At 38.6% G+C, this 24805-nt stretch overlaps 1 protein-coding gene across 1 annotated transcript in view; it reads right to left on the bottom strand.

Annotated features, from left to right (window-relative positions):
* lrp1ba (low density lipoprotein receptor-related protein 1Ba) overlaps positions 1-22088 on the bottom strand; it is a gene marked incomplete at its 5' end in the record, with an annotated part of 414271 nt that extends 392183 nt beyond the window's left edge. Inside the window, one exon of the mRNA XM_079807766.1 lies at positions 22004-22088. Within this exon, the coding sequence (XP_079663892.1) occupies positions 22004-22088 (85 nt within the window). The remainder of the gene's footprint in view (positions 1-22003) is intronic.
* Positions 22089-24805: the final 2717 nt, after the last annotated feature.

The following is a 24805-nucleotide window of genomic DNA, read 5'->3' as shown; positions in this document are numbered from 1 at the left end:
CAAATCAAGGAATAAAACATTATTATTTCCTAGTTTAATATGTCTGTGATGAATTAAAATAGACAAGGCTTGCGCCTACACTGTAAACCCAAAAAAGTAATTTTGAAAATAATTGAGGTAATCGGTCACATCAAAATGTTTAAGTTAAGAAATTCAAAGTTTAAGTGAGCAGAACTTGCAGATTTTTATTTTATCATGTAAACTCAATTTAAATAGTTTTAGTAGCGGAAACTTGGCTATAGATTTAACTAGCTAAATCAGTATACGTTAACTTCCTAAGTGGTCACACAAAGCTTTGATAGCATTAGCATAGCATTGCAATTGCTGAAAGAGTAAGGCAATAAAGAACATTTAACATATATCTGTTCTCAAACCAAGCTCATGCTCCATTCATCACCATGATGGTAAATCCACCCCCTAAAACCCAACATAACAGAAACTGTTCAAAATTAGCATAGCAAAACATTAAACACTACAAAATCTCCCACTTACCATTTTGTAACCCCTCCTGTTTGAATTGCCCACTCCAAGCGGGACTCGAACCCGGGTCTGCCGGCATGAGAGTTGGGACGCTCTAACAAGGAGGCTAAAGGCTGCAACCTCTAATGTCAGTCGCTAGAGTGTCTCAAGATCAGAGGAGTGAGGTTAACTCACACAGCAACTACTAGCTGGCCTCCGTTACACTCACCCTAGGGCTGCTCGATTATGGAAAAAATCATAATCACGATTATTTTGGTCAATATTGAAATCACGATTATGTAACACGATTATTTCACATGACTTTGGGAATGTGTTGCATTTATTAAAAATACACCTTTCAACAATTCAATTGAAATTGTAACATTTGTTGTACTTTTTGAACTATTAAAATAAATAATATAACATACCTTCAAATCAAAGTATAAAAGTATTCACGTAAAAATGATAACCACAAATAAATAAGATCAACAATATGGTTCGGCTAGATATGCTTTTCAGGTATGTCTAACATTAGTTTTCAGGTACAGAAATGTATCAAATGTAAAGTAACATTGCATATTTAAGTGCATAAATTAAAGATTAATCCTATTAAACTTACAAAAGCTATTCAATCAAGAGCAGTGAGTGATGTCCTTGTCTTTTGTTGTTTGACATTAAACAGACGGCAGTAAAGGCTACTGCCCCTTTAAGACCTAATGATACTGCCCCTTTAAGACCTAAAGCTCGGATATGCGTCGTCTTTCTCGACTGTATAAAGTTCACTTAAGGCATATACAGACTATGTCTGCTAGGATACTCATCAAGATGGACATGTAAACATACGTTTTGTGTGAATTTGTCCGTTCAAGAGCAAGACTTGAAAGAGAACTCAATATTTGCGCGCTGTTAGACGTGTGAGACGCACATTTTCTCACAGCGCGCGCGTCTTCTCATTCGCGTATTCTGGTACTAAACCCGGGTGAAGACGGTGAAATGACAGCACTCGCATGCATTGAACAAAGTTTACAAAGAGAGAATTATTTGAAAAATATGAAGGAAAAAAAGGACGTTTACACGGCATCCCTGCTCTCATCAGTTTTTGTTTCTATATTAGATTGTCATAGATCACTCTGTGTTTAATTTTCAAGTGGTTAAACAAATTCGTGATGTTCCCTTGCGTTGCAGCCACTACCATGTAGCAAATCTTGCACGTAGCATGTTTCTGCTCGTCGTCTGATTCCTCGAAGCCAAACTGTTCCTAGACAACAGAGTTGGTTTTGCCTTTTTTGCTCACCAAACGCTGCTGTAACTGCCCTCCTTCTGCCATCTTTACTCGCGCCGAGCTTTTACATTCCAGCGGATGATATGCACACGAGACTCACAAACTGAGAGAGATTGTGGCTTCGGGAGGGGCGAATGTGCGCGTGCGCGTTTCATTCAGAACGCAAGACAAAATAAGAGTGTTCTTGCAAAACTGAACATGGCAAAATAATCGTTTTTTCTCGATTGTACTATTTTGGTGATCGTTGGGAGGCAAAATCGAAATTCGATTAATTGCACAGCCCTAACTCACCCCCCTAAACCTCACTCCCTTCCGGGTCACAGCACCAATAGAGCCCCTCCTGTCCGAACCACCCACTCTAAGCGGTGCTCGAACCCGGGTCCGCCGGCATGAGAGTTGGGACGCTCTAACAAGGAGGCTAAAGGCTGCAACCTCTAATGTCAGTCACTAGAGCGTCTCTTGAGATTATAGGAGTGAGGTTTACTCGCTCAGTCAGTCTCCGTTACACTCACCCTCCTAAACCTCACTCCCATCCGGGTCACGGCAACAATATAACCCCTCCTGTTTGAACCACCCACTCTAAGCGGGACTCGAACCCCGGTCCGCTGGCATGAGAGTTGGGATGCTCTAACAAGAAGGCTAAAGGCTGCAACCTCTAGTGTCAGTCGCTAGAGCGTCTCTTGAGATCAGAGGAGTGAGGTTTACTCGCTCAGCAACTACTAGCCGGCCTCCATTGCACTCACCCCCCTAAACCTCACTCTCATCCGGGTCATGGCACCAATGTAACCGTAATCCTGTTCAAACCACCCGCTCCAAGCGCGACTCGAATCCGGGTCAGCTGGCATGAGAGTTGGACACTCTAACAATGAGGCTAAAGGCTGCAACCTCTAGTGTCAGTCACTAGTGCGTCTCGAGATCAGAGGAGTGAGGTTTACTCGCACAGCAACTAGCTGGCCTATGTTCCACTTGAACAACACTTCATTTGAGCATTTACTCAACCATTTGAGTGTCAAGGCAAAACATGCTGAAAATAAAAATCCCAGCTCAGTTTCAAAATAATTTAAGTTTGATAATCTAAATTAAAAGAAACAAGTTCATAAAACTCAAAACAATGAAACAATTTAGATTTCTTAAATGTGACAGTTTGTGAACTCAGAAGTAAAGAAACCCTAAATACTCATAAAAAGTTAATTTGTTTGAACTAATTTGTTTGATTTCAGGTTTCCCTACTCAAACCAATTAATTATTTTGAGCATTAGGGTTTCCACTGAGTCCCAGACTAAAATGCATGTTTGAGCCGTCTTAATGTTTTAGCACTCTGATTGGTTTATTGCACGTTATGCCCAAAACACAATCATTAATTACTCATCAAGAGAATAGGGACAATCCTTTTGGACCATGTGCCTGGGGCTCCAACCATTTTTCCAGACGTTAAACTGTGGTAAAAGTTGATTCAGACAAGTGCACCTGTGCCATGCACTCAGATTGTTAAAATAGGGCCCTAAACGCTCAAAATAATAGGGCAAACTTAAACAAAAGACTTCATTCAAATGAACTTATGAGTATTTAGAACTTTTTCTTTTGATTTCTCAAAACTGACACATTTAAGTCATCTGAATGGCTTCATTGTTTTGAGTTTTATGAACTTGTTTCTTTTAATTTAGGCAAACTTAAATTTAACTGAAACTTGTTCCATTTCCCAACATGCTTTGCCATGGCACTAGAAAGGGAGAGTAACTTCTAAAATTAAGTGTTACGTGATTTTTTTGTGTGCAAGATTAATGTTAAGATTTAGTAGTTTTATGTTGTAATGATGGGTTTTTTGGAGGGTTACGATCATGGTGACAAGTGGAGCATGAGCTTGGTTTGAGAACAGATGTAGTAAATGCTCTATATTGCTTTACTCTTTCAGTAATTGCTATGCTAATGCTATCAAAGCATTGTGTTACCAATTAACAAGTTAGCATTCATGGAATTAGCTAGTTAAAGCTATAGCCAAGTTTTCACTACTATAAATATTTAAATTGAGATTACAATCAAATGTATGAATTAGCTTACTTATACTTTTTAATGACTCTTAACGTAAAATATTTGAGTACAAAATTAAAATCTGCAAGCTCTGTAACTACGACCCGTTGTTAAACTTGCAAAAGGGATTTCGGACACTACCCTACGAAAAAGAGCAGTGTAAACATTGTTCCACAGACAAAAAATAACAACATACGTGTTTGGAATGACATTAGATTGAATGTATAATGAGAGAAATGGAATTGGCTGAACCAATTCTTTGATGTTAATGATACCATTTGAACAGTCCGCGTGTATTAACGGCTGCTCGCGAGTGTGTTTGTGCGCATTTGTGTCTGTGCAGAAGTAGTGACAGTACTGATCTGAATTTAAAAGACCCCCTGTTGTTCTTCACGAAGTTAAAAGCAACACATCAGAGCGCTTTCGCCTTTGAGAAACACCACGCCTATAGATGCTTCATACGGGTTCCGACCCCGCGTTCGATCCTGCAAACATCTGCTTTCATTTCATCACTTCGATATTCATGGCATATTTGACAGTAAAAGGTATCAGACCAGAGAAAGTAAGGGATGCTATCAAGTGTAATCGAATGCGTCAGAGCGGTGTACGAGTGTGGGAGTCAAGTGTAAAGGCAGGTATGGAAGTAGGACTGTGTGTCCTTTGATTTTTGCAGCTCTTGTAGTCTCGGGCCTGCTTTGCTTTCTACATATTTTATTCTATACATTCAGATGAAGTCCAGAGGGCACAAGCAAAGTCAGAAATGCTTTCAAAAGGAGCGCAACAACAACAAATGTGCTCCGATAAACACCGGTCTCCAACCCTGTCAACAACAACAAGCCCAAATCCACACACTGAAAACAACAAATTCAAGTACAATACGTCAGGTGCAAGAGTAACACTTGGCGCCCAAAGCGGGGCTGAAACCTTCAGAGTAATAATTGATTTATCAGACAATTCGAGCACATAAGACAGCAGAAAACCTCTTTCTCGGAGCTCGACAGATGGCTACAAGAGATATAAAAGTAAACTGTGTTGTTTTATATCTTGATATATACCACAAAACCAGTCAAAAACATGTTGACAATTTTTGACAACCATTTTTTATCTTGGGCATTATGACATTTTCATTATTATTATATTATTATATGTCCTACCCTCAATTTCCGTTATCAAAATGCAAATCTCATTCTTTTACCCTCAAGTTTATCATATTAGACACATCTGAGTGTGTTGAAAATGATGTGATGACGTTACTCTGGGTGTTCACTCAGCGGCTGCTATGACACTTGTTCACACTGCAGAGAGAGTAAAGCGTTTCTGCAAAATAAAACCGGAAACCGAGGGGAACGCAGATTTGACGTCATTGACAGGCGACTCCATCACACGTCCCGGTTCCTTGGGTAAAATAGCAGTTTTCTCATGATTTACAAATAGTTGGAAACATTTGGGATATTATAAGTACTCAACTGAACAAAATATATAACACTGGCCTAGTGGTTTTGGGATATTTTACTGCAAAAATTTTACATAGTGCAGCTTTAAAAGATACCGAAATATGATAGACGTAAATTAGGCACCAAAAATACGACCATAAATATCAATTAGGCAACAGCCGTGGAAACTTAGTGAAGTACATAATCCGCTGATGCATGAAGACGCCCATGAGCGGAGAGTTAAAACTGCCGTCTCTCTCCATAAATCTCAAGGATCAAAGACACTCTCTGTGAATTTTTACTCTCGCTAATGGGTTAGAAACACAACTGCAACCATCTCCAAGACTACAATCGTCCATTAGGATCGAAACTGAAGGTTCATACGCCAGTCACGCCAAGTAATGATTTCCTTTGCAAACAGAAACATGAGCATTTGCAGTAATTAATTGGCACTTTCCACAAAAATGGTACAAATAGGGCCTGAAACTCTTGAAAATTAAGGTGTTTTTTTTTCTCTCAACATTTTTTTCCAATTGTTTCAACCATGTTACCAAAGTTTCAGACATGTCTAGAGTTTAAAACATATTTAGCAGTTTTCTAGAATTACATATTAAATAAACATAACATTTAGATAAAAAAAATACAATGTATTGGAGTTAGTCCAGTGTATGAAAAAACAACAACAACAATCAGATGAGTAACAAGGTTGAAAATGTAGCCTAAGGGCGCTTTCACACCTACTTTGTTTGGTCCGGATTTTCTGACTTTTCAGTTTGGTCCGAATCAAAATTACAGGTGTGAAACCTCCCCCGTACCACGGTCCGGACCAAACAGACGAAATTTGGTCCGACGAAAAGAGGTAGTCTTGTTCCGGATCAAACTGAACAAAGGTTTGGTTCGTTTCTAGTGTGAAAGCATTTTCTGTTTGGTTCGGACTTTCAGACCATTTACAGGAAGTTTATGTTTAAATATTATAATGTTATTTTTAAATTTCATCTAGGCTACATTGATTATGAAAAGTGAAAAAATGCGCAATCTGTCAGAAGACAGAAGGTCAGAAATAATTTTGAAAGAAATTTTGTATGATTTTGCTTGGAAAGCCTTTCTTTAAGGGTAATTTCATTTTGTTTAAATTGTATCTTAATTTTAATCAACGTTTAATCAGATAATTGCCTGGATTTAATAAATAAGAAGCAAATATTCTATAGCAGACAATAATCGCGGGAGCGATCACATGCTTTGCACATGAACTGGAGCGTGTCTCAAACCGAAACTCAGCAGCTACTCGTCTCACAAACATGAGAAATATGTGTATATAAAGCTAGAAATGTCCACTTTTAAACGTAACGAAAAGAAAATAGTCAAGCAATGTGCACTGTTCAATAGTGGCAACGATATGCGTCCGTTCATTCACTCTTGTCAAAGACGCTGACGTCAGACGCACGTCCATTTACAAACCAATCAATGTCCAGATGCCGCCCACATAGATGTTGACGAGTGGACGCAAGTGTGTCATGTAAAGTTATTTAGTGCACTTGCATAATTGCAATGTGAAACCAAACCAAAACTAACCAAATGTATAAAATGTATCAAAACATGAACTTCGGTTCGGACCTTGGTGAGGACTTTCAGGTGTGAAAACGCCCTAAAGGAAGCCTAATGACTTGTTTGGAACTTGATTTAATTTATGGGAAACTTATATTTCCTATGAATTGCTTTGTCTTACAACAACTTTGGTAACAGAGTTGAATGGTTGAACTTGACAAACGCAGTAAACACATTTTTGTCAAAGCTGTGGGGGATAGCGGTGTCTTCTGTATGCCTCGCCCTGACTGGGGATTCGGCTATGGGCTCTTTGCCTGCCGCTACTGAGGGAAACCTGGTTAGTTTCTTTTCCTCATCTTAGTAATATGCTTCAATTCAGCGGGTTGTCTCACCTGATCTGAGGTCGTAACCAGAGGGGGGCGGGGGGGTTTTGAAAGCAGCCGTGATCGAAGGTCGTCCCGAGCCCGCATGAGGCCCTCTCTCCCTGGGTACCTCCACGACAACGTCCCTCGTGCCAGGGCCGGGCGCCCCTCTCATGGGTTGCAAGCCGCTATAAGCCACCGGCAGCCTCAGATGAGGTCGCTCAGGCCCCTTGACGTCGCCCTCCCCCGGGGGGAAGACGGAGGAGACGGGAGAGGGGACGGTCTGTGCTTAGGGGAAGTGGCTATGACGCTCCAGCCACGGGGATCGATAGCACAGAGACCCTGTGCATGCGAAGTGCCGATGATCAATGTGTCCTGCATCTCACATTAGTTCTCTGCGTTCTTCACCCAGTGATCCACCGCTAAGAGTCATACTCTTTTAGAGGTTTTTAGGCCGACCAACACAGACAGAGGCATGGGGAAAAAAATGGAAGGAGGGGAGAGAGTCTTTAAATCCACTGCCCCCGGAGGGCAGAGGGAGCCAGGCGGGTACCCATCGGGGGTGCAACTCTCGCCGCAGTTTCACATCAAAAGAGGCATTTGTTTTCCGGGGGAAGAGATTAGAGATTAGACATCTGATCTTCACAAAAATGATACAAATAGGCCCTGAACTTTTTGAATTTTTCATAATAGGTGAATTTTATGCTACATAATAGGCCTACTCTAATAAGAAAAGTATAATTGCCTGTTCATGCCAAGGACAGCTATAAAGATATAGTTCTAAAGATAAACGAATAGCAGATTCCAAATCCACAATTATAACGGTAATGGCACAGAGAAACAATATCGTTGAAATCACTTTTAGAAAAAAAAAAATTCCAGCTGATGAATGACAAAAACACTGACTGCCAATCAGAGCTCAAGCATTTAAAGTGGCAGACGACAGGTAACACTTTATAATAACTACACACAATGAAGCATTAGTTCAGCATTAGTAAATAGTTAATTTCATCATTTATAAAGCATCAATAGACATTAATAGGCAGTTTATAAATACAGCTATAAATGCTTTATTCTTGATTTACAAGCTTATCTATGTGTTTAATAATTGCATTTTCTAAATTAAGTATTACATTATTTACAAAGCAGTTATTTAGGAGTTGTCAGTGGTTCATCAGATCATTTAGAAAGTGTAAGTAAAGGATTAATAAACTATTTAAATGTACATTTATACATCTTATTATTTAGACATATAGTTATAGTTACTCAGTGTGTTAATAAATGTTTTATTAAAATGTATTCCTACTGTAATTTCATGATTCATTCAGGTAGTTATAAAACATTTACTAGTTGTCAGTTAACTATTTCTGTGAGCTCATCTAAAGTGAGGACTATTTATGCCTCGTAAAGCTTTTACAGAGGAGATTTAAAGGCTCAGTTCTCTTCTGAACAGAAAAAGGAAACAAACACAACACAGGAGGAATATAGCACATAGAAATATGGATTTCAAAATGCAAAAACGAAGACTGTACAACTAGTAACTTAATATCAAATTAAAATTAAACCTCTTTAATGTCATAGAAAATAATATTCCTGTAGACTGCCAGAAAACATAACTGCAGTCAAATGAAACTAAGCCTCTGCAATCTGATATAAAAATACATTTCGGTAAAGTGTAAACATTGCCAAAGTGCCAAAATACAACAAATACAATTTAGATAAAACTATAACTAAAATATTTTGCATGGTCAAAACAGTACTAAATATAAAACATTAGAGAACAACCGTTCAGAAGAGAACTGAGCCTTTAAATCTCCTCTGTAAAAGCTTTACGAGGCATAAATAGTCCTCACTTTAGATGAGCTCACAGAAATAGTTAACTGACAACTAGTAAATGTTTTATAACCACCTGAATTAATCCTTACAGTTGGAATACATGTTAATAAAGCATTTATTAACACACAGAGTAACTATAACTATATGTCTAAATAATAAGATGTATAAATGTACATTTAAATAGTTTATTAATCCTTTACTTACACTTTCTAAATGATCTGATGAACCACTGACAACTCCTACATAACTGGTTTGTAAATAATGTAATACTTAATTTAGAAATGATCAATTGATCCTTTATAAAGTATGAAAATACAATTATTGAACACATTATAGATATGCTTATAAATCAAGAATAAAGCATTTATAGCTGTATTTATGAACTGCCTATTAATGTCTTGCATTATAAATGATCAATTAACTATTTGGTAATGCTTAACTAATGCTTTACAGCGGGTAGTTATTATAAAGTGTTAACGACACGGGTATTCAAAGCGACTTACAGTGCACTTATTATGGTGCGTTCACACCGGGCGCGATTCGCGCGATTCGAACGAGTGATTTATATGTTAAGTCAATGCAGAGACGCGAAATGGCATTCTGCGGCGCGATTTGCGCGAATCTCGTCATCTCATTCGCGCGAATCGCGCCGCAGAATGCCATTTCGCGTCTCTGCATTGACTTAACATGTAAATCACTCGACGTAAAGGGGCCTGAGCGACCTCATCTGAGGCTGCCGGTGGCTTATAGCGGCTTGCAACCCATGAGAGGGGCGCCCGGCCCTGGCACGAGGGACGTTGTCGTGGAGGTACCCAGGGAGAGAGGGCCTCATGCGGGCTCAGGACGACCTTCGATCACGGCTGCTTTCAAAACCCCCCCGCCCCCCTCTGGTTACGACCTCAGATCAGGTGAGACAACCCGCTGAATTGAAGCATATTACTCTCTGCATTGACTCGTGCGAATCACGTCCGGTGTGAACGCACCATAATAAGTGCACTGTAAGTCAATGAGGCGACGAGATTCGCGCAATTGAGGCGGCGCGAAGGACGCGAATTGAGCGTTTTGAACGCGCTAACCGCTCAAGTTGAAAAATCTGAACTTTGCCGGATATTTCGCGCCGTGTTAACCAATCAGGAGCTTGCTCTAGTAGTGACAACAATGAGGAGAAAATCTGTATATTAATATCTGGTTCAGACAATATGATTATCACGGTGATAACATTAAATGACATGAATCACAACCCAGTCTCTTTTTGTTAAATGCAAGTTTATGTATGATCAATAATACAAAGGTATAAGTAAAAGGTATAATAAGCTATAAATGAAATAAAGCAAACAATTCAGTCAAACATTCAAAGTCAGTTTTAGTAGGCTAACGTTACAACTGCAACGTACAGTTATAGCCTAAAAATATAAAGTAATGAAACTTCTCTTTGCCTTCAGTCTAAACGATTTGCCAGGGAACAAATTATAGATCCATGAGACCAAAGATCGGCCATTACAAGACGAATTATAGCTCGAGACACCACAGAGACATCAGAGCCAGCGGTAGACGGCAGAAGGACTGGCCGAGGAAAGGTTGCCCTCGCCGGCTTTGACGAGCGCTGAGTGCCGCTGTCCGCTGGAGCTCACAACTCCGAAAACAGATAAAATGTTCAAATAGGCAATCTTTATATAAATAAACCACATATTTGAGCTTTAAACAACTACATTATCGACTGAAAAAGTCTTAAAACTACGTTTTGTCACACATTAACAGTAGATTTTAACAAAAAAAAAGACGTGTAAACACAGCCCATGTCAGCCATTTCTCAACGAGACGAGCCACTGGCAGAAGCCCCGCCCATGACGCGAATTCGCGTCTGTTGTGCAGTGAATATCACGCGCGATTCGCGCAAATTTCAAGCGCGATTGAAGCGAGTAAACTCAAAATGTTCAAGCGTCCACCTTCGCGCGAATCGCGTCCGGTGTGAACGCCACATTACAGGGACAATCCCCCTGGAGCAACATGGAACACGGAACTACAGTGCCTTGCTCAAGGACACACTGGAGGTGGCGACTGCTGGGATTGAACCAGCAACCTTCTGCATATCAGTTCAGCCACAGTGGTTTAACCCACTAGACCACCTCTCTATTCATAGTTATTGTTCTTGGTGTGAAATTGCTATAATAGTAGATACAAATACAATCTAATTAGTTCACACTCATAAAAAAAACTCAATAATAATGGGACACCAAAAACTTTTTAATATTTGTATTAATTTTGTTTTATTTAGGAGTAAAAGCCAATGTAGCCAAGAACTTGAAAATGAGACATGAAGGGTTCTTGGCAGAGAAGTCACTGGTGGGATTGTACTCTTTTAACATCTGAACGATTTTTATGTCAAACTGACACGAGGAACCGGAGGTCAAGGATTACATCATCGACCGGTGAGCCTGGCATTCATTCGTATATGTCTTAAATAAAACGATACTGTTCAATTATGCATGGCCGTTTGAGGAATGGGAAATGCATGGCATTCTACATCACGCAACTATAGAGTTATATTGCTGTGTACACCTGTTTCTAAAAGATACACAATAATAAACCAGACAGAAACCGGGAGGAGGGAATAGTCGAGCCATAAACATCAGGCATAACCTTCAGCAGGAGCAGGAGCGAGCTGCCGGCTGAAGAACACCCAGTTGGCGGCTGAATTGACTGACAGTACTGGAGGAAACCCTCGGGCTGCAGAACTCAAAGTTCAGGCACTTAAGATGACCATGAAGAAAGCACACACAAACTAAAGCTGTGCGATATAGTGAACATTTGCTATATCTTCACTGACGCTGCCGACCTAACAGTTTTGTCTAATTGTGTCTCTAGATAGAATACTTTTTTTTTTTTAAATATATATACACCGATCAGGCATAACATTATGACCACCTTCCTAATATTGTGTTGGTCCCACTTTTGCTGCCAAAACAGCCCTGACCCGTCGAAGCATGGCTTCCACTAGACCCCTGAAGGTGTGCTGTGGTATCTGGCACCAAGATGTTAGCAGCAGATCCTTTAAGTCCTGTAAGTTGCAAGGTGGAGCCTCCATGGATCGGACTTGTTTGTTCCGCACATCCCACAGATGCTCTATTGGATTGAGATCTGGGGAATTTGGAGGCTAAAGCCCTATTCGCACGGGATTAGTATTATCTGGTGACCTCATGTGATTTAGAAATTACTCCCCCACATCTGAATTTTCCGTAGCGCATTCGCACGGGATAAGCAAGCCTGTGATTTTACTCGAATTTACTAACTATCTCCCGGATATGATGTCAAGACTTGTAAATGTTTTTTTGTTATAGATATAGCTGTATGAAATTATAAACAGTCGTAACGATATCATTTTGATTGTTTTATAGTAATACTTAAAAAAAAAATTTAAGTTCAGTTAGTGAACAGACGCTACAATTAAAAACTGAACTGAGCAATACAATAACAATATATGGCGGAAGATTCAGTTTCAAAGCTAAATGTAAAAGCGCCCATTTAAGCAAGTTTGTCATTGTACTGTTCTGTTTTTGCATTTTTCATTTAGAATAATATTAAACACACCATTCAAGCAATTTATTCCCAAATTCTAAAGTGAAAGTAGCCTATAATCCGCGCGGCCGCACGGGAATTCATAACGGTGCGCATTATATGCAGCCTAGCGGCATTCTTTGTGAAAGATAAAGATAAAAATGCGCACAGGACACAAAAACCTTGCAAAAGTTATATACGATCCGCCTAATCCCGGCCAAATCACAGAGATGCCGATTCGCACGGGACTAATATTATCACAGGACCTCGGTGTTCGGCGAAATATGGTAGGTAATTTGCGGGGGAATTTTTACTTTACAAATTACTGACATGGCCGATTTGCACGGGTTTAAGATCACAGACATTCTCTGTAATTATTACGAATCACCAGAGGTCCGCAGATAATACTAATCCCGTGCGAATAGGGCTTAAGTCAACACCTCAAACTCATTGTTGTGCTCAAACCATTCCTGAACCATTTTTGCTTGGTCTGCAACAATGCTTATGCTGCGTTCACACCAAATGCGAATAGAGCGTCAGGAGCGAGTGATTTCAATGTTAAGTCAATGGAAAGGCGATAGACGCGGTTCGTGCGGGCGATGGAATTTGCCACGAATTGAGCGTCTTGCGCGTTACATGCGAGTGGTGTTTTTGTGCATTCACGCGTTTGAAGTGGATTCGCGTCTGACGCCGCTAACTTTGGGACCAATTCGCGCCACGTTAACCAATCAGGAGCCTGCTCGCTGCGGTCATGTGGTAAAGTGACGTGATGAGAAACCCTGCATCATTTAAAAATACTACTATTGTGTCACAAAATGAGGTTTTAAGACTTTTTCAGGTGAGAATGTAGTTGTTTAAAGCTCAAATATGTGGTTTATTTATAAAGAGAGCGCCTATTTAAAAAAACAATCTTGTGTTTTTGGAGTTGTGAGATCCAGGCGATCACCGGGCGCTCAGCGCTCATTAACCCCGGCAAGAGCAGCCTTTCCTCGGCCAGTCCTTCTGACGTTTGCCGCTGGCTCTGATGTCCTGTAGTGGTTCGTCTTGTGTGAATCTAACGGGCGATCTTTGGTGCCATGAATCTATCATTTGTTGTCTGCCAAATCGTTTTGACTGAGGGCAAAGAGAAGTTTCATAACTTTATTTTTTAAGGATATTTAAATATACATGCAGTGAAGATAATGTAGGAGTTGCCTGGACCGCATTTGTGTGGCTATTAATGCTTTATATATATTTTTAATGAAAATGAAAAGAGTGGTGTTTTATGACATATTTCTCCTGGAGCGCCTTGAACGCGCGTCTATTTCGCTTCAAACGCTCGATTTTTATACGCGTCCAATTTGCTGTAGACGCAGGAATGGATTCAAAATGTTGAAGCGTCCAACTAGACGCGGTAGACGCGATTTTGACGCTCTATTCGCGTTTGGTGTGAACGCAGCATAAGGCACCCTCACTGGTCTGCGGCTATGCCGCCCCATAGACAACAAACTGTGATGCACTGTGTATTCTGACACCTTTCTATCAGAACCGGCATTAACTTCTTGAGCAATTCGTCTGTTTGATCGGACCACACGGGCCAGCCTTCGCTCCCCACGTGCATCAATGAGCCTTGGCCGCCCATGACCCTGTCAAGAGTTGGGGTGTTGAGAAGCCTAGAGGTATAAGGACCGGGGCGGGGCGGCAGGCACCAGAGACGCCCCTGTCTGATGCCCCACCACACTGAGATGTTCTAGGACTAAAGGTGCAAAACATCGGTGAAAGGTGGCTCTGAGTACCAGCATCTGACAATTTGACACCGGCGGAGGTGTGTCAGGCAGTAATGCCCAGCAGGTTTTTCCATCAACCTGTTAATATTTTATATATATGGTACACATCTTTTGGCACGTAATGCCATCTAAAATTGCGGCTGTATTTTAGCTGTAAAACTATTTCGGAAAACATTGAACACCATCTCCTATAATGATGAATACTCAGTCCTGACACATGTGCAAACAACGTGTTCTCAAAAACAAGTACTCCCAAGTTTACATGAAATTGCGGTCATTTTGAGATCTGTTTAATGAAGCTAAGCACCCAAAACCTAATGAACATTACTAAAAATAAGGACCATTTCACTTCAATAATGGATTATAAAACCAAGACCGAACTGAGGTAACTAGACCCACGCTGCCAAAACAGAAAGCGCGAGAAGGGAACATTTCACAAGCCAATATATCTTTCATAGCTGAATCATGAGTCAAGTCTTTAACCAATACGAAAATTGCAGCGTTGACTTTCAACAAAGGCCTATCCCAGGAAAACAGCATTCATTAATATCATCCGATTCCAAAAATCCTCATTCTTTACATAAATTTACACCTTTTTCACCAGAAATTGTTTCCAGGATCACACGGAGAGCCAAAATTATCACCTGAACCACAACGCCACCTGATTCCATTTATAATAAATCTAATTCCTGTCTGCCATGTTGCGAAATTGCATCCAAACAATGAAGCGGTTTGGCTGAAGATAAACTCTTACAAAACAAGCACACGGAGGTCACATAACTCCACAATCACATTATACGTATCAAATGGAATGCAAAATTGGTTTGGTTTTTGCTTTCAAGTGGAAATTCTGGACTAGTGATGATAATGTGACATATTTCTTTCTGAAAGATTGATATATCATCACCCAAAAGGAAATATCCCGCCTACATTACACTGGCAGAGACACATTTACCACACTAAGCATTCAGTCTATAGGCCATTAGTGTTTTCGGGTCGCAGTAATGGAGCCCTTAGGGAGCTGCACTTGTTGCGCTGGTTGATTTGTTTATGGTAACCACATTTCCTCAACAGTTTATTGAATGTCTGCTCAATAAACTGGTTACGCACCACCCCTTTGTACCAAACTCCACATGAAATGTTTATTTCAGCAAGGACAGTAAATCTATTTTCATTTACAAGTCAACCCTCATGTTCTGTTGAGATTTTTAATGTATAAAATTACAGTTCAAAAGCACTGTTCAGATATTATTAAAGCATTTACCCTTTGTTGGATCATAAATGAGGCTAGAGTTAGTCAAAAATGCAGCCATTTGTCAATTACAGAAACTTAGCAGAAGGATAAATCTGATATATAATGTTAAAAAGTGAGATCTGTGTATAAAAAATGCAGTCCAAATGTATTATTCAGATATTATTGAGGCATTAACCCTTTGTTGGATCACAAATTAAGCAGAATTTTGAAGGATATCATTAAGAATCTATGTATATTTATTATAAGTGAAATATTTATTGTTAAAGGTCCCATGGCATGAAATTTTCATTTTATGAGGTATTTCAACATTAATATGAGTTCCCCTAGCCTGAATATTGTCCCCAAGTGGATAGAAATGTTGATCGGTGTAAACCCGAGTTCTGCTGTCTCTCTCTGCCTTTGAGAAAATGACAGGCCAGACGAGCCAATCCTGAAGTCTCCTGGTTTGACGTCCAAGCAGGAGCGGTTTCCTCCCTTTCCTCCGCCCAGAGAATCTGGCACGCCCATGCAAACACTCGAGATCATTAACGTTACTTGTGAACGAGTGAACACTGGCAGTTTCTCAGTGTTTGGATGTACAAATGAAAACAGAAGTCTTTCTTCAGTTCCTTCTGATCTGTGATCATTGATTTCTTATGTGTAGCTTATTATTTATTATTTGTGGACACGCAGCGGCTTCTCTCTCTCCCGACAGAACGGTGTTTTCGTGTTTTCTATCTTGTGAGTCAGTGTTTTTGTACGTCCTTGTCGCGTCTCTCTGTTCTAAAATGTGCATACAGTCTTTTCTGTTTAACATCAGCAGTCACATCTTTAGAGATAAACTTCACGCACGCCGAAGCTCGGCCTCCAACATCCCCGACCCCCAGTACTGCATCAGGCCCACAGCGGAGGCACCAAACGCGGCGTGAGATTAAGCAGAAGGGGGGTAAGCGTGAGGGTATCTGGCTAGGCTAGCCAGCTTTCCCCACAATAAACTGGATAACATTCGATTACAGCTGTTGTGTCTTTGTTTGCGCTGTGTAACGTTACTCAATGCGCGTCAATGACGCTATTCATATGATTGGAACATATCTAGAAATAATGCTATACTCAACACTTACTAACTCGTTCATCTCGCTGTAATGGTTACATTACAAAGTTGGTAGAATAATGATGAAGAGGACTCGGTGTGACTGGGACTCGTGTTTAATCAGAACTCTCAGATACAAACACAATAAACTTGCGCTGACTGACAGCGCTCTCATAACTCAGTAGTTACTATAAATAACTTTGTTAGCAATCGCTTCGTCTCCGTGATGTCCGGTTCGCGAACAAATCATTCTTTTGAATCGGTTCTTTTTAGTGAACCGAACCAGTTCACCAAATCGGACTGAATCGTTCTAAACGGTTCGCGTCTCGAGTCAGCGCTGATCCATAATTTACTAAAGTTACTAACTTTCTGACATGAGTGACAGTCCCTCCGACTAGAAATAAACTAATAACCTGAAGTATATGCTAGTAACTACAACAGTTCACCCTGAACTGAGACATGCTGAGAGAACTGATGAGAAGTGAACACAGGTCCATCCGTCTCTCTGGCAGACTCGTGCCTGCTCGTGCCTCGTTAAACCACGCCCCCTCCGCTCATTTAAAATGCAAAGATGTCAGCCAATCACAACAGTGGGCGTTTTTACTGAAGTCTCACAGCAGACACGCCTCTTGAAGCAGGGCATTCAGCCACAGGGCAAACAGCAGTATAGAAAAAATGCCTTTTATTTCTAAATTATGACATTTTATGATGTAAAAATCATACTAATAATATAAGTACACCTCAGAAAACACTATAAAATAATAGAAAAATGCCATGCCATGGGACCTTTAAAAGTGAGATCTGTGTATACAAATGCAGTCCAAAAGCAATATTCAGATATTATAGAAGCATTAACCTTTTGCTGGATTACACATTAGGCAGAATTTTGTCAAAAATGCAGCAAAAATGCATTTGTCAATAAGAGAAAATTAGCATAATTAAATCAATTTATTATTTTTCATTGAGGACGTTTGAAGGATATCATCAGAATAAAGTATACATGTGATATTTAATGTTAAAAAGTGAGATTGGTGTATAAAAATGCAGTCCTAGAGTATTATTCAGATATTATTGAGGCATTAACCCTTTGTTGGATCACAAATTAAGCAGAATTTTGAAGGATATCATCAAGAATAAAGTATAAATCTGATATTTAATGTTAAACAAGAGAGATCTGTGTATAAAAATGCAATCCAAAAGCATTATTCAGATATTATTGAGGCATTAACTCTTTGTTGGATCACCAATTAAGCAGAATTTTGAAGGATATCATTAAGAATCTATGTATATTTAATATAAGTGAGCTATTTAATGTTAAAAGTGAGACTGATATGTAAAAAAATGCAGTCCAAAAGCAATATTCAGATATTATAGAAGCATTAACCCTTTGCTGGATTACACAATAGGCAGAATTTTGTCAAAAAATGCATCCATTTGTCAGTAAGAGAAAATTAGCAGAATTAAATCAATTTATTATTTTTCATTGAGGACGTTTGAAGGATATCTTCAGAATAAAGTATACATTTGATATTTAATGTTAAAAAGTGAGATCGGTGTATAAAAATGCAGTCCTAAAGTATTATTCAGATATTATTGAGGCATTAACCCTTTGTTGGATCACAAATTAAGCAGAATTTTGAAGGATATCATCAAGAATAAAGTATAAATCTGATATTTAATGTTAAAAAGAGAGATCGGTGTATAAAAATGCAATCCAAAAGCATTATTCAGATATTATTGAGGCATTAACCCTTTGTTGGATCACCAATTAAGCAGAATTTTGAAGGATATCATTAAGAATCTATGTATATTTAATATAAGTGAGCTATTTAATGTTAAAAGTGAGACTGATATGTATAAAAATGCAGTCCAAAAGCAATATTCAGATATTATAGAAGCATTAACCCTTTGCTGGATTACACATCAGGCAGAATTTTGTCAAAAAATGCAGCCATTTGTCAATAAGAGAAAATTAGCAAAATGAAATCAATTTATTATTTTTCATTGAGGACGTTTGAAGGATATCATCAAGAATAAAGTATAAATCTGACATTTAATGTTAAACAAGAGAGATCTGTGTATAAAAATGCAATCCAAAAGCATTATTCAGATATTATTGAGGCATTAACTCTTTGTTGGATCACCAATTAAGCAGAATTTTGAAGGATATCATTAAGAATCTATGGCCCGGTTTCACAAACAGGACTTAGGCTAAACTAGGATTAGGCATTAGTTCAATTAGTACATTTAAGTAACTTTTATAAATGTGCCCTAAAAAAAAACATTTCCGGTGTGTATCTTAAGACAAAACAATGGCACTGACATATTTTAAGATACATCAGTGCAAGTTTCTTTCAGTTAACACAACTCAAAAATGCATTTTAGTCTAGGACTAGCTTAAGCCTTGTCTGTGAAACTGGGGGTAAGTATATTTAATATAAGTGAGATATTTAATGTTAAAAGTGAGACTGATATGTATCAAAATGCAGTTCAAAAGCAATATTCAGATATTATAGAAGCATTAACCCTTTGATGGATTACACAATTTTATCAAAAATGCAGCCATTTGTCAATAAGAGAAACTTAGCAGATAGAAATCAAATTATTATAATTTTTCATTGAGGGCATTTGAACGATATCAAGAATGTACACTCAAAAAAAAAAAGGTTCTATATGGCACCAAAAATGGTTCTTCGTCGTAATCATAGAGGAACCACTTTGGTGCTATATAGCACAATATCTTAACATGTTCTGTATATGGTAGCGGTGCTATATAGCACCTCAGTCAAAGAACCAGTGAAGAATCTCTGAAGAACCGCTGAAGAATCACTGAAGCATCAAAATTGGTGCTATATAGCACTTAAAAAGGTTCCCCTATGATTACAAGCCAAGAACCATTTTTGGTGCCATATAGAACCTTTTTTTTTAGAGTGTATAAACAAAGATACAGTTCAAAAGCATAATTCAGATACTATTAAAGCATTAAACCTTTATGGATCATAAATGAGGCTAGATTTTGTCAAAAAATACAGAAACTTTATCAAATTAATACAGAAAAAATTGATATACAAGTTTTGATTGATATAAAAATGCAGTCCAAAAGCAATATTCAGATATTGTTGAAACATTAACCCTTCGTTGGATCATAAATTAGGCAAAACTTTTGTCAAAAATGTTGCTGTTTGTCAATTAGAGAAACTTAGCAGATGGAAATCAACTTATCATTTTTCATAAAGGACATGTGAACGATATTATCAAGAATAAAGTATGAATCTGATATTTAATGTTAAAAAGTTTGACATGTATAAAATAGAAGTTCAAACGCATTATTCAGATATTATTAAAGCATTAACCCTTTGTTGGATCACAAATGAGGCGAGATTTTGTCAAAAAATACAGAAACTTTGTCAAATTGATACAGACAAAATGGTCAAATACAGAAACTATAGCAGAAGGAACTCAGTTTATTATTTTTCATGGTTTCATGGAGGACGTTTGAAGGATATAATCAAGAATAAAGCATAAATCTGATCATGTTAAAAAAAGTTTGATTGATATGTATAAAAATGCAGTCCAAAACGAAGCAATATTCAGATATTTTTGAAACATTAAACCTTTGTTGGATCACAAATTAAGCAAAATTGTGTCAAATTTGCGTTCGTCGATTCGAGAAACTTTAAAGAATGAAATCCATTTATAATTTTTTATGGTGGACGTTTGACGGATATCATCAAGAATAAATCTGATATTTAATGTTCAAAAGTTATGCATGTATAATATTAGATGTATAAAAATACAGTTCAAAAGCATTATTCAGATATTATTGAAGCATTAACCCTTTGATGGATCATAAATTAGACTAGATTAGTCAAAAATACAGAAAATGTGTCAAATTAATACTTATCAGAAGGAACTCACGGGGGACGTTTGAAGGATATCATCAAGAATAAAGTATAAATCTGAAAATGTAAATTTTAAAAAGTGAGCTATGTGTATAAAAATGCAGTCCAAAAGCAATATTCAGATATTATTATAGCATTAACCCTTTGAGGGATAATGAATTAGACAAACTTTTGTTGGATCATAAATTAGGCAAAACTTTTATCCAAAACGCGGTCAATTACAGAAACTGAAATCAATTTATTATCATTTTTCATGGAGGATGTTTGAAGGATACTATCAAGAATAAAGTATATGATATTTAAAGTTAAAACTATTAAAACAGCCATGCACATCTCCAAGCTGAAAATGAGGGTTAATAAAACATCTAGTGAGTGTACTTGTGGGTTTGGATGGCAGTTTGAGGTATTGGTAATGCCTTTTAAAGACCAATCATTCGGTTGCATTTGCTATTAAGCCAATAAACCGTTCATGCTGTAAACGCAACCCTGTCATTTACAGAGTTCTGCATGCGCATCTGATGGATCAGTGCAACACACTGCATTATTATTCCTAATAAAACACAAAGATGACACTGCATTTAAAAGCCATCAGGGAGTCACAGTTTAGCAGACAATCTCAGCCAGATGCTTTTATTAAAAAAATGACACGCAGAGTTAAACCATTGCAAATAGAGCTACTGATTATTACCCCCATCCCCCCCAAAAAAACCTTTCAAGCCACACAAACAACTTTTTATCCTCTAGTTCATTCAATTGTGGATGCAGTTCTGGTCCTGGATGATCCCAGAACGGCGTGTTTCCTTTATCTGACACACCCAGCTCAGGACTTTCAAATAAGACAGACATCCAAAATGTGCATTTTTGGGGTACTCCTGAAACCTGAACTGCAAGAACTTTTATCATCTCCATGAAGTCCTGAAAGATGGCTCTTAAATCTTGATAAAGGAGGGTGTAAGAACCGTCAGAGTACCTTTTTAAGAGTCTAAATTCAAAAAGGTCTCTCTACTTTTACAACTTCAGTTAATAAAAAACATTTTCTTCAACTAAAACTTCTATGAATAAGAAAGTAACTTAACTGACATGTTTATTGATTTAGTCAGTCAGCCAGGCTTAGATAGATAGATAGATAGATAGATAGATAGATAGATAGATAGATAGATAGATAGATAGATAGATAGATAGATAGATAGATAGATAGATAGATAGATAGATAGATAGATAGATAGATAGATAGATAGATAGATAGATAGATAGATAGATAGATAGATAGATAGATAGATAGATAGATAGATAGATAGATAGATAGATAGATAGATAGATAGATGATAGATAGATCGATACTTCCTAACATATACAAAAGTTTTATTTCAATAGTTGTGTATGCTATGTATATTTCAATACATCTGTATGCTAAAATACCTATTGATATTTCAACGGTAGGCTATGTTAATAAAAAAATAAAAATAAAAAAATAAATATACGTTAATAAAACAGAGTTTGAAATGTCTTACCTTGCTCAGCTCCAGCCACTGTCAGCGTTTTAACCAGCAGAATTAATCCTGACATGCTCAGAAATGCCAAAATAAAGTCGGACATCGTGGCTGGATGTAGTCCCGGGCAGATCCGATATCCGCCAGCGCCGATGATGATGATGCCCAAGTTGAGTGTGAGCGAAGCCGGTCTCACGCCCCGCAGCGCTCCGCAGCGCAGCTCCTCCCGCAGGTGTGCGTGTGTGTGTGTGTGTGTGTGAGAGAGACTGTACGGACAACACGGAATGCGTGCGCCTCCGTTTGAGGATAACGAGGTGGGATTGGAGAGAGAGAGAGAGAGAGAGAGAGAGAGAGAGAGAGAGAGAGAGAGAGAGAGAGAGAGAGAGAGAGAGAGAGAGAGAGAGAGAGAGAGAGAGAGAGAGAGAGAGAGAGAGAGAGAGAGAGAGAGATATTCACAACACTGAATAATGAGAAAATAGATTATGCATGTGGTGGACATTAAATTATATGATAGATAGATAGATAGATAGATAGATAGATAGATAGATAGATAGATAGATAGATAGATAGATAGATAGATAGATAGATAGATAGATAGATAGATAGATAGATAGATAGATAGATAGATAGATAGATAGATAGATAGATAGATAGATAGATAGATAGATAGAACCTTGCAAAGACAACAGATGAAAAAGAAAGAAAAAAGAAAAGAAAGAAGAAAGCAGAGTGGACAAAAAGAAGGAAGGTGGGAAAAAAAGAGAATAGAGATAGACAGAACGAATGATAGATTGAATGAATGATAGACAGAACAACAGATAGAAAAAATGAACAATAGACAGAACACAGAATGATAGAACAAACAAATGGACAATAGACAGAACATTACAATGGCAGGTTGATGATGGATGGGACGAACGATAGATAGATAGATAGATAGATAGATAGATAGATAGATAGATAGATAGATAGATAGATAGATAGATAGATAGATAGATAGATAGATAGATAGATAGATAGATAGATAGATAGATAGATAGATAGATAGATAGATAGATAGATAGATAGATAGATAGATAGATAGATAGATAGATAGATAGATAGACAAACGGATGGATGGATAGAACTAAAATCAATCTGGAACTGACGAGTGTGTGTCCTGTAAAACCTATGAGGACAAAATATCCCCATAAAGATGGCAATATCTGAAATCCTGGTCCTTGTGGGGACATTTTTTGGTCCCCATGAGGAAAACAGCTTATAAATCAGACTCAATTACATTTTGAAAATGAAAAAATGCGAGTTTTCTGTGATGGGTAGGTTTGATTAGACCAGGGGTGTCCAATCCCGATTAAACACACCTGAACCAGCTCATTATGGTCTTATTGGGGATACTGGAAACTTCTAGGCATGTGTGAGGGGGCAAGTTGGAGCTGAACTCCGCAGGACAGTGGCCCTCCAGGACCAAGTTTGGACACCCCTGGTTTAGAGGATAGAATATGCAGTTTGTGCCGTATAAAAGTCATTATAGCCGCGTTTCCACCGCGGGAACTTTCCCCAAGAACTAGGGACTTTGGGGTGGTACTCCGTGCGTTTCGACCACAGGAGCCGGGGTCTAAATAAAGTTCTGGGTAAAAATGTCCCCCTCAAAACAGCCCTGCTTGTGAGGTAGTACTTTTTCAAAGTTTAGGAACTTCCGGGGGTGGGGCTTGGGCGCTGAACATGCTGATTGGTTGAGCTCACGCGGCATTTTATTTCAACCTAAAAGTCTGTTAGAGTTGTTTACTATTCGAATCAACAATGGAGTTTAAAAAATACGACCGGTTATCCGACGACGAGGTTCAGGCTTTATTAAGCTTATATGTGTAGAGGACGAAATCCAGTGGGAACTGGAAAGTCGCGCACAATCCTACCGGAATAATTTTAGCGGTACTTTAAACTGCGATGGAAACGCAGGCTACGTCCGAAACCCGGAAAAGCTGCCTTCGGAGAACACGTTTTAAAGTAGGAAGGCATCAAGGCACGTCCGAATCTAATGTTAGCTTCACTTCCTGTCTCCTGAGATCCCTTCATCTGATCCCTTCAACATTTATGCATCCTTCGCTGCCTTTGATATCCCACAATCCTGTGCTTTCCATTCTGTGAGAGTTGAGCGAAAAAAAAAAAAAGAGATGGGGTCCGAAAGTTGCGTTTGCTGGTCAATTTGTGTGTAAATGTACGTTTTTTACCAACATTTTCCACTTCTGATGTATGTAGTAAATGACCGTTCACAAAGACCCACCCCCTTTAGTTACTGTTACTATGTCCGACAAGCCATGGCGTTCTCACACCACACACTTCTCACGTAGAGAAAATACATTGCAGAGCAAAGAGGACACTGACAACACGCCGACAGACAGGGCAGAGCAAGTTACTTTGTTATGAAACAAAGTCTCAACTTAAAAAATGTCATTTTTAAAGAAATTTAAACAATAAATAGCGTTTTGTGGCTCTTTAATGTGTTGTGATCGCTGTAGCGCCTCAGTTAAAGCTGCTCGTGAACCGATCATCTCTTCCTTCTAGCTATTCGCGCGAAGTTGGACGCTTGAACATTTTGAGTTTACTCACTTATTCGTGCGTGAAATTCGCTTTGCAACAGATGCGAATTCGCGTCAGGCTTCTGCCAGGCGGTTCGTCTCGTTGAGAAATGGCTGACATGGGCTGTGTTTACACGTCTTTTTTGTTAAAATTCTTGTGTTAATGTGTGACAAAACGTAGTTTTAAGACTTTTTCAGGCGATAATGTAGTTGTTTAAAGCTCAAATCTGTGGTTTATTTATAAAAA

Source organism: Gobio gobio (genome assembly GCF_949357685.1).
Source record: "Gobio gobio genome assembly, chromosome: 24".
Taxonomy (NCBI): domain Eukaryota; kingdom Metazoa; phylum Chordata; class Actinopteri; order Cypriniformes; family Gobionidae; genus Gobio; species Gobio gobio.
The sequence above is the reverse complement of the archived record's forward strand: the minus strand, read 5'-3'. Positions and strand labels throughout refer to the sequence as shown.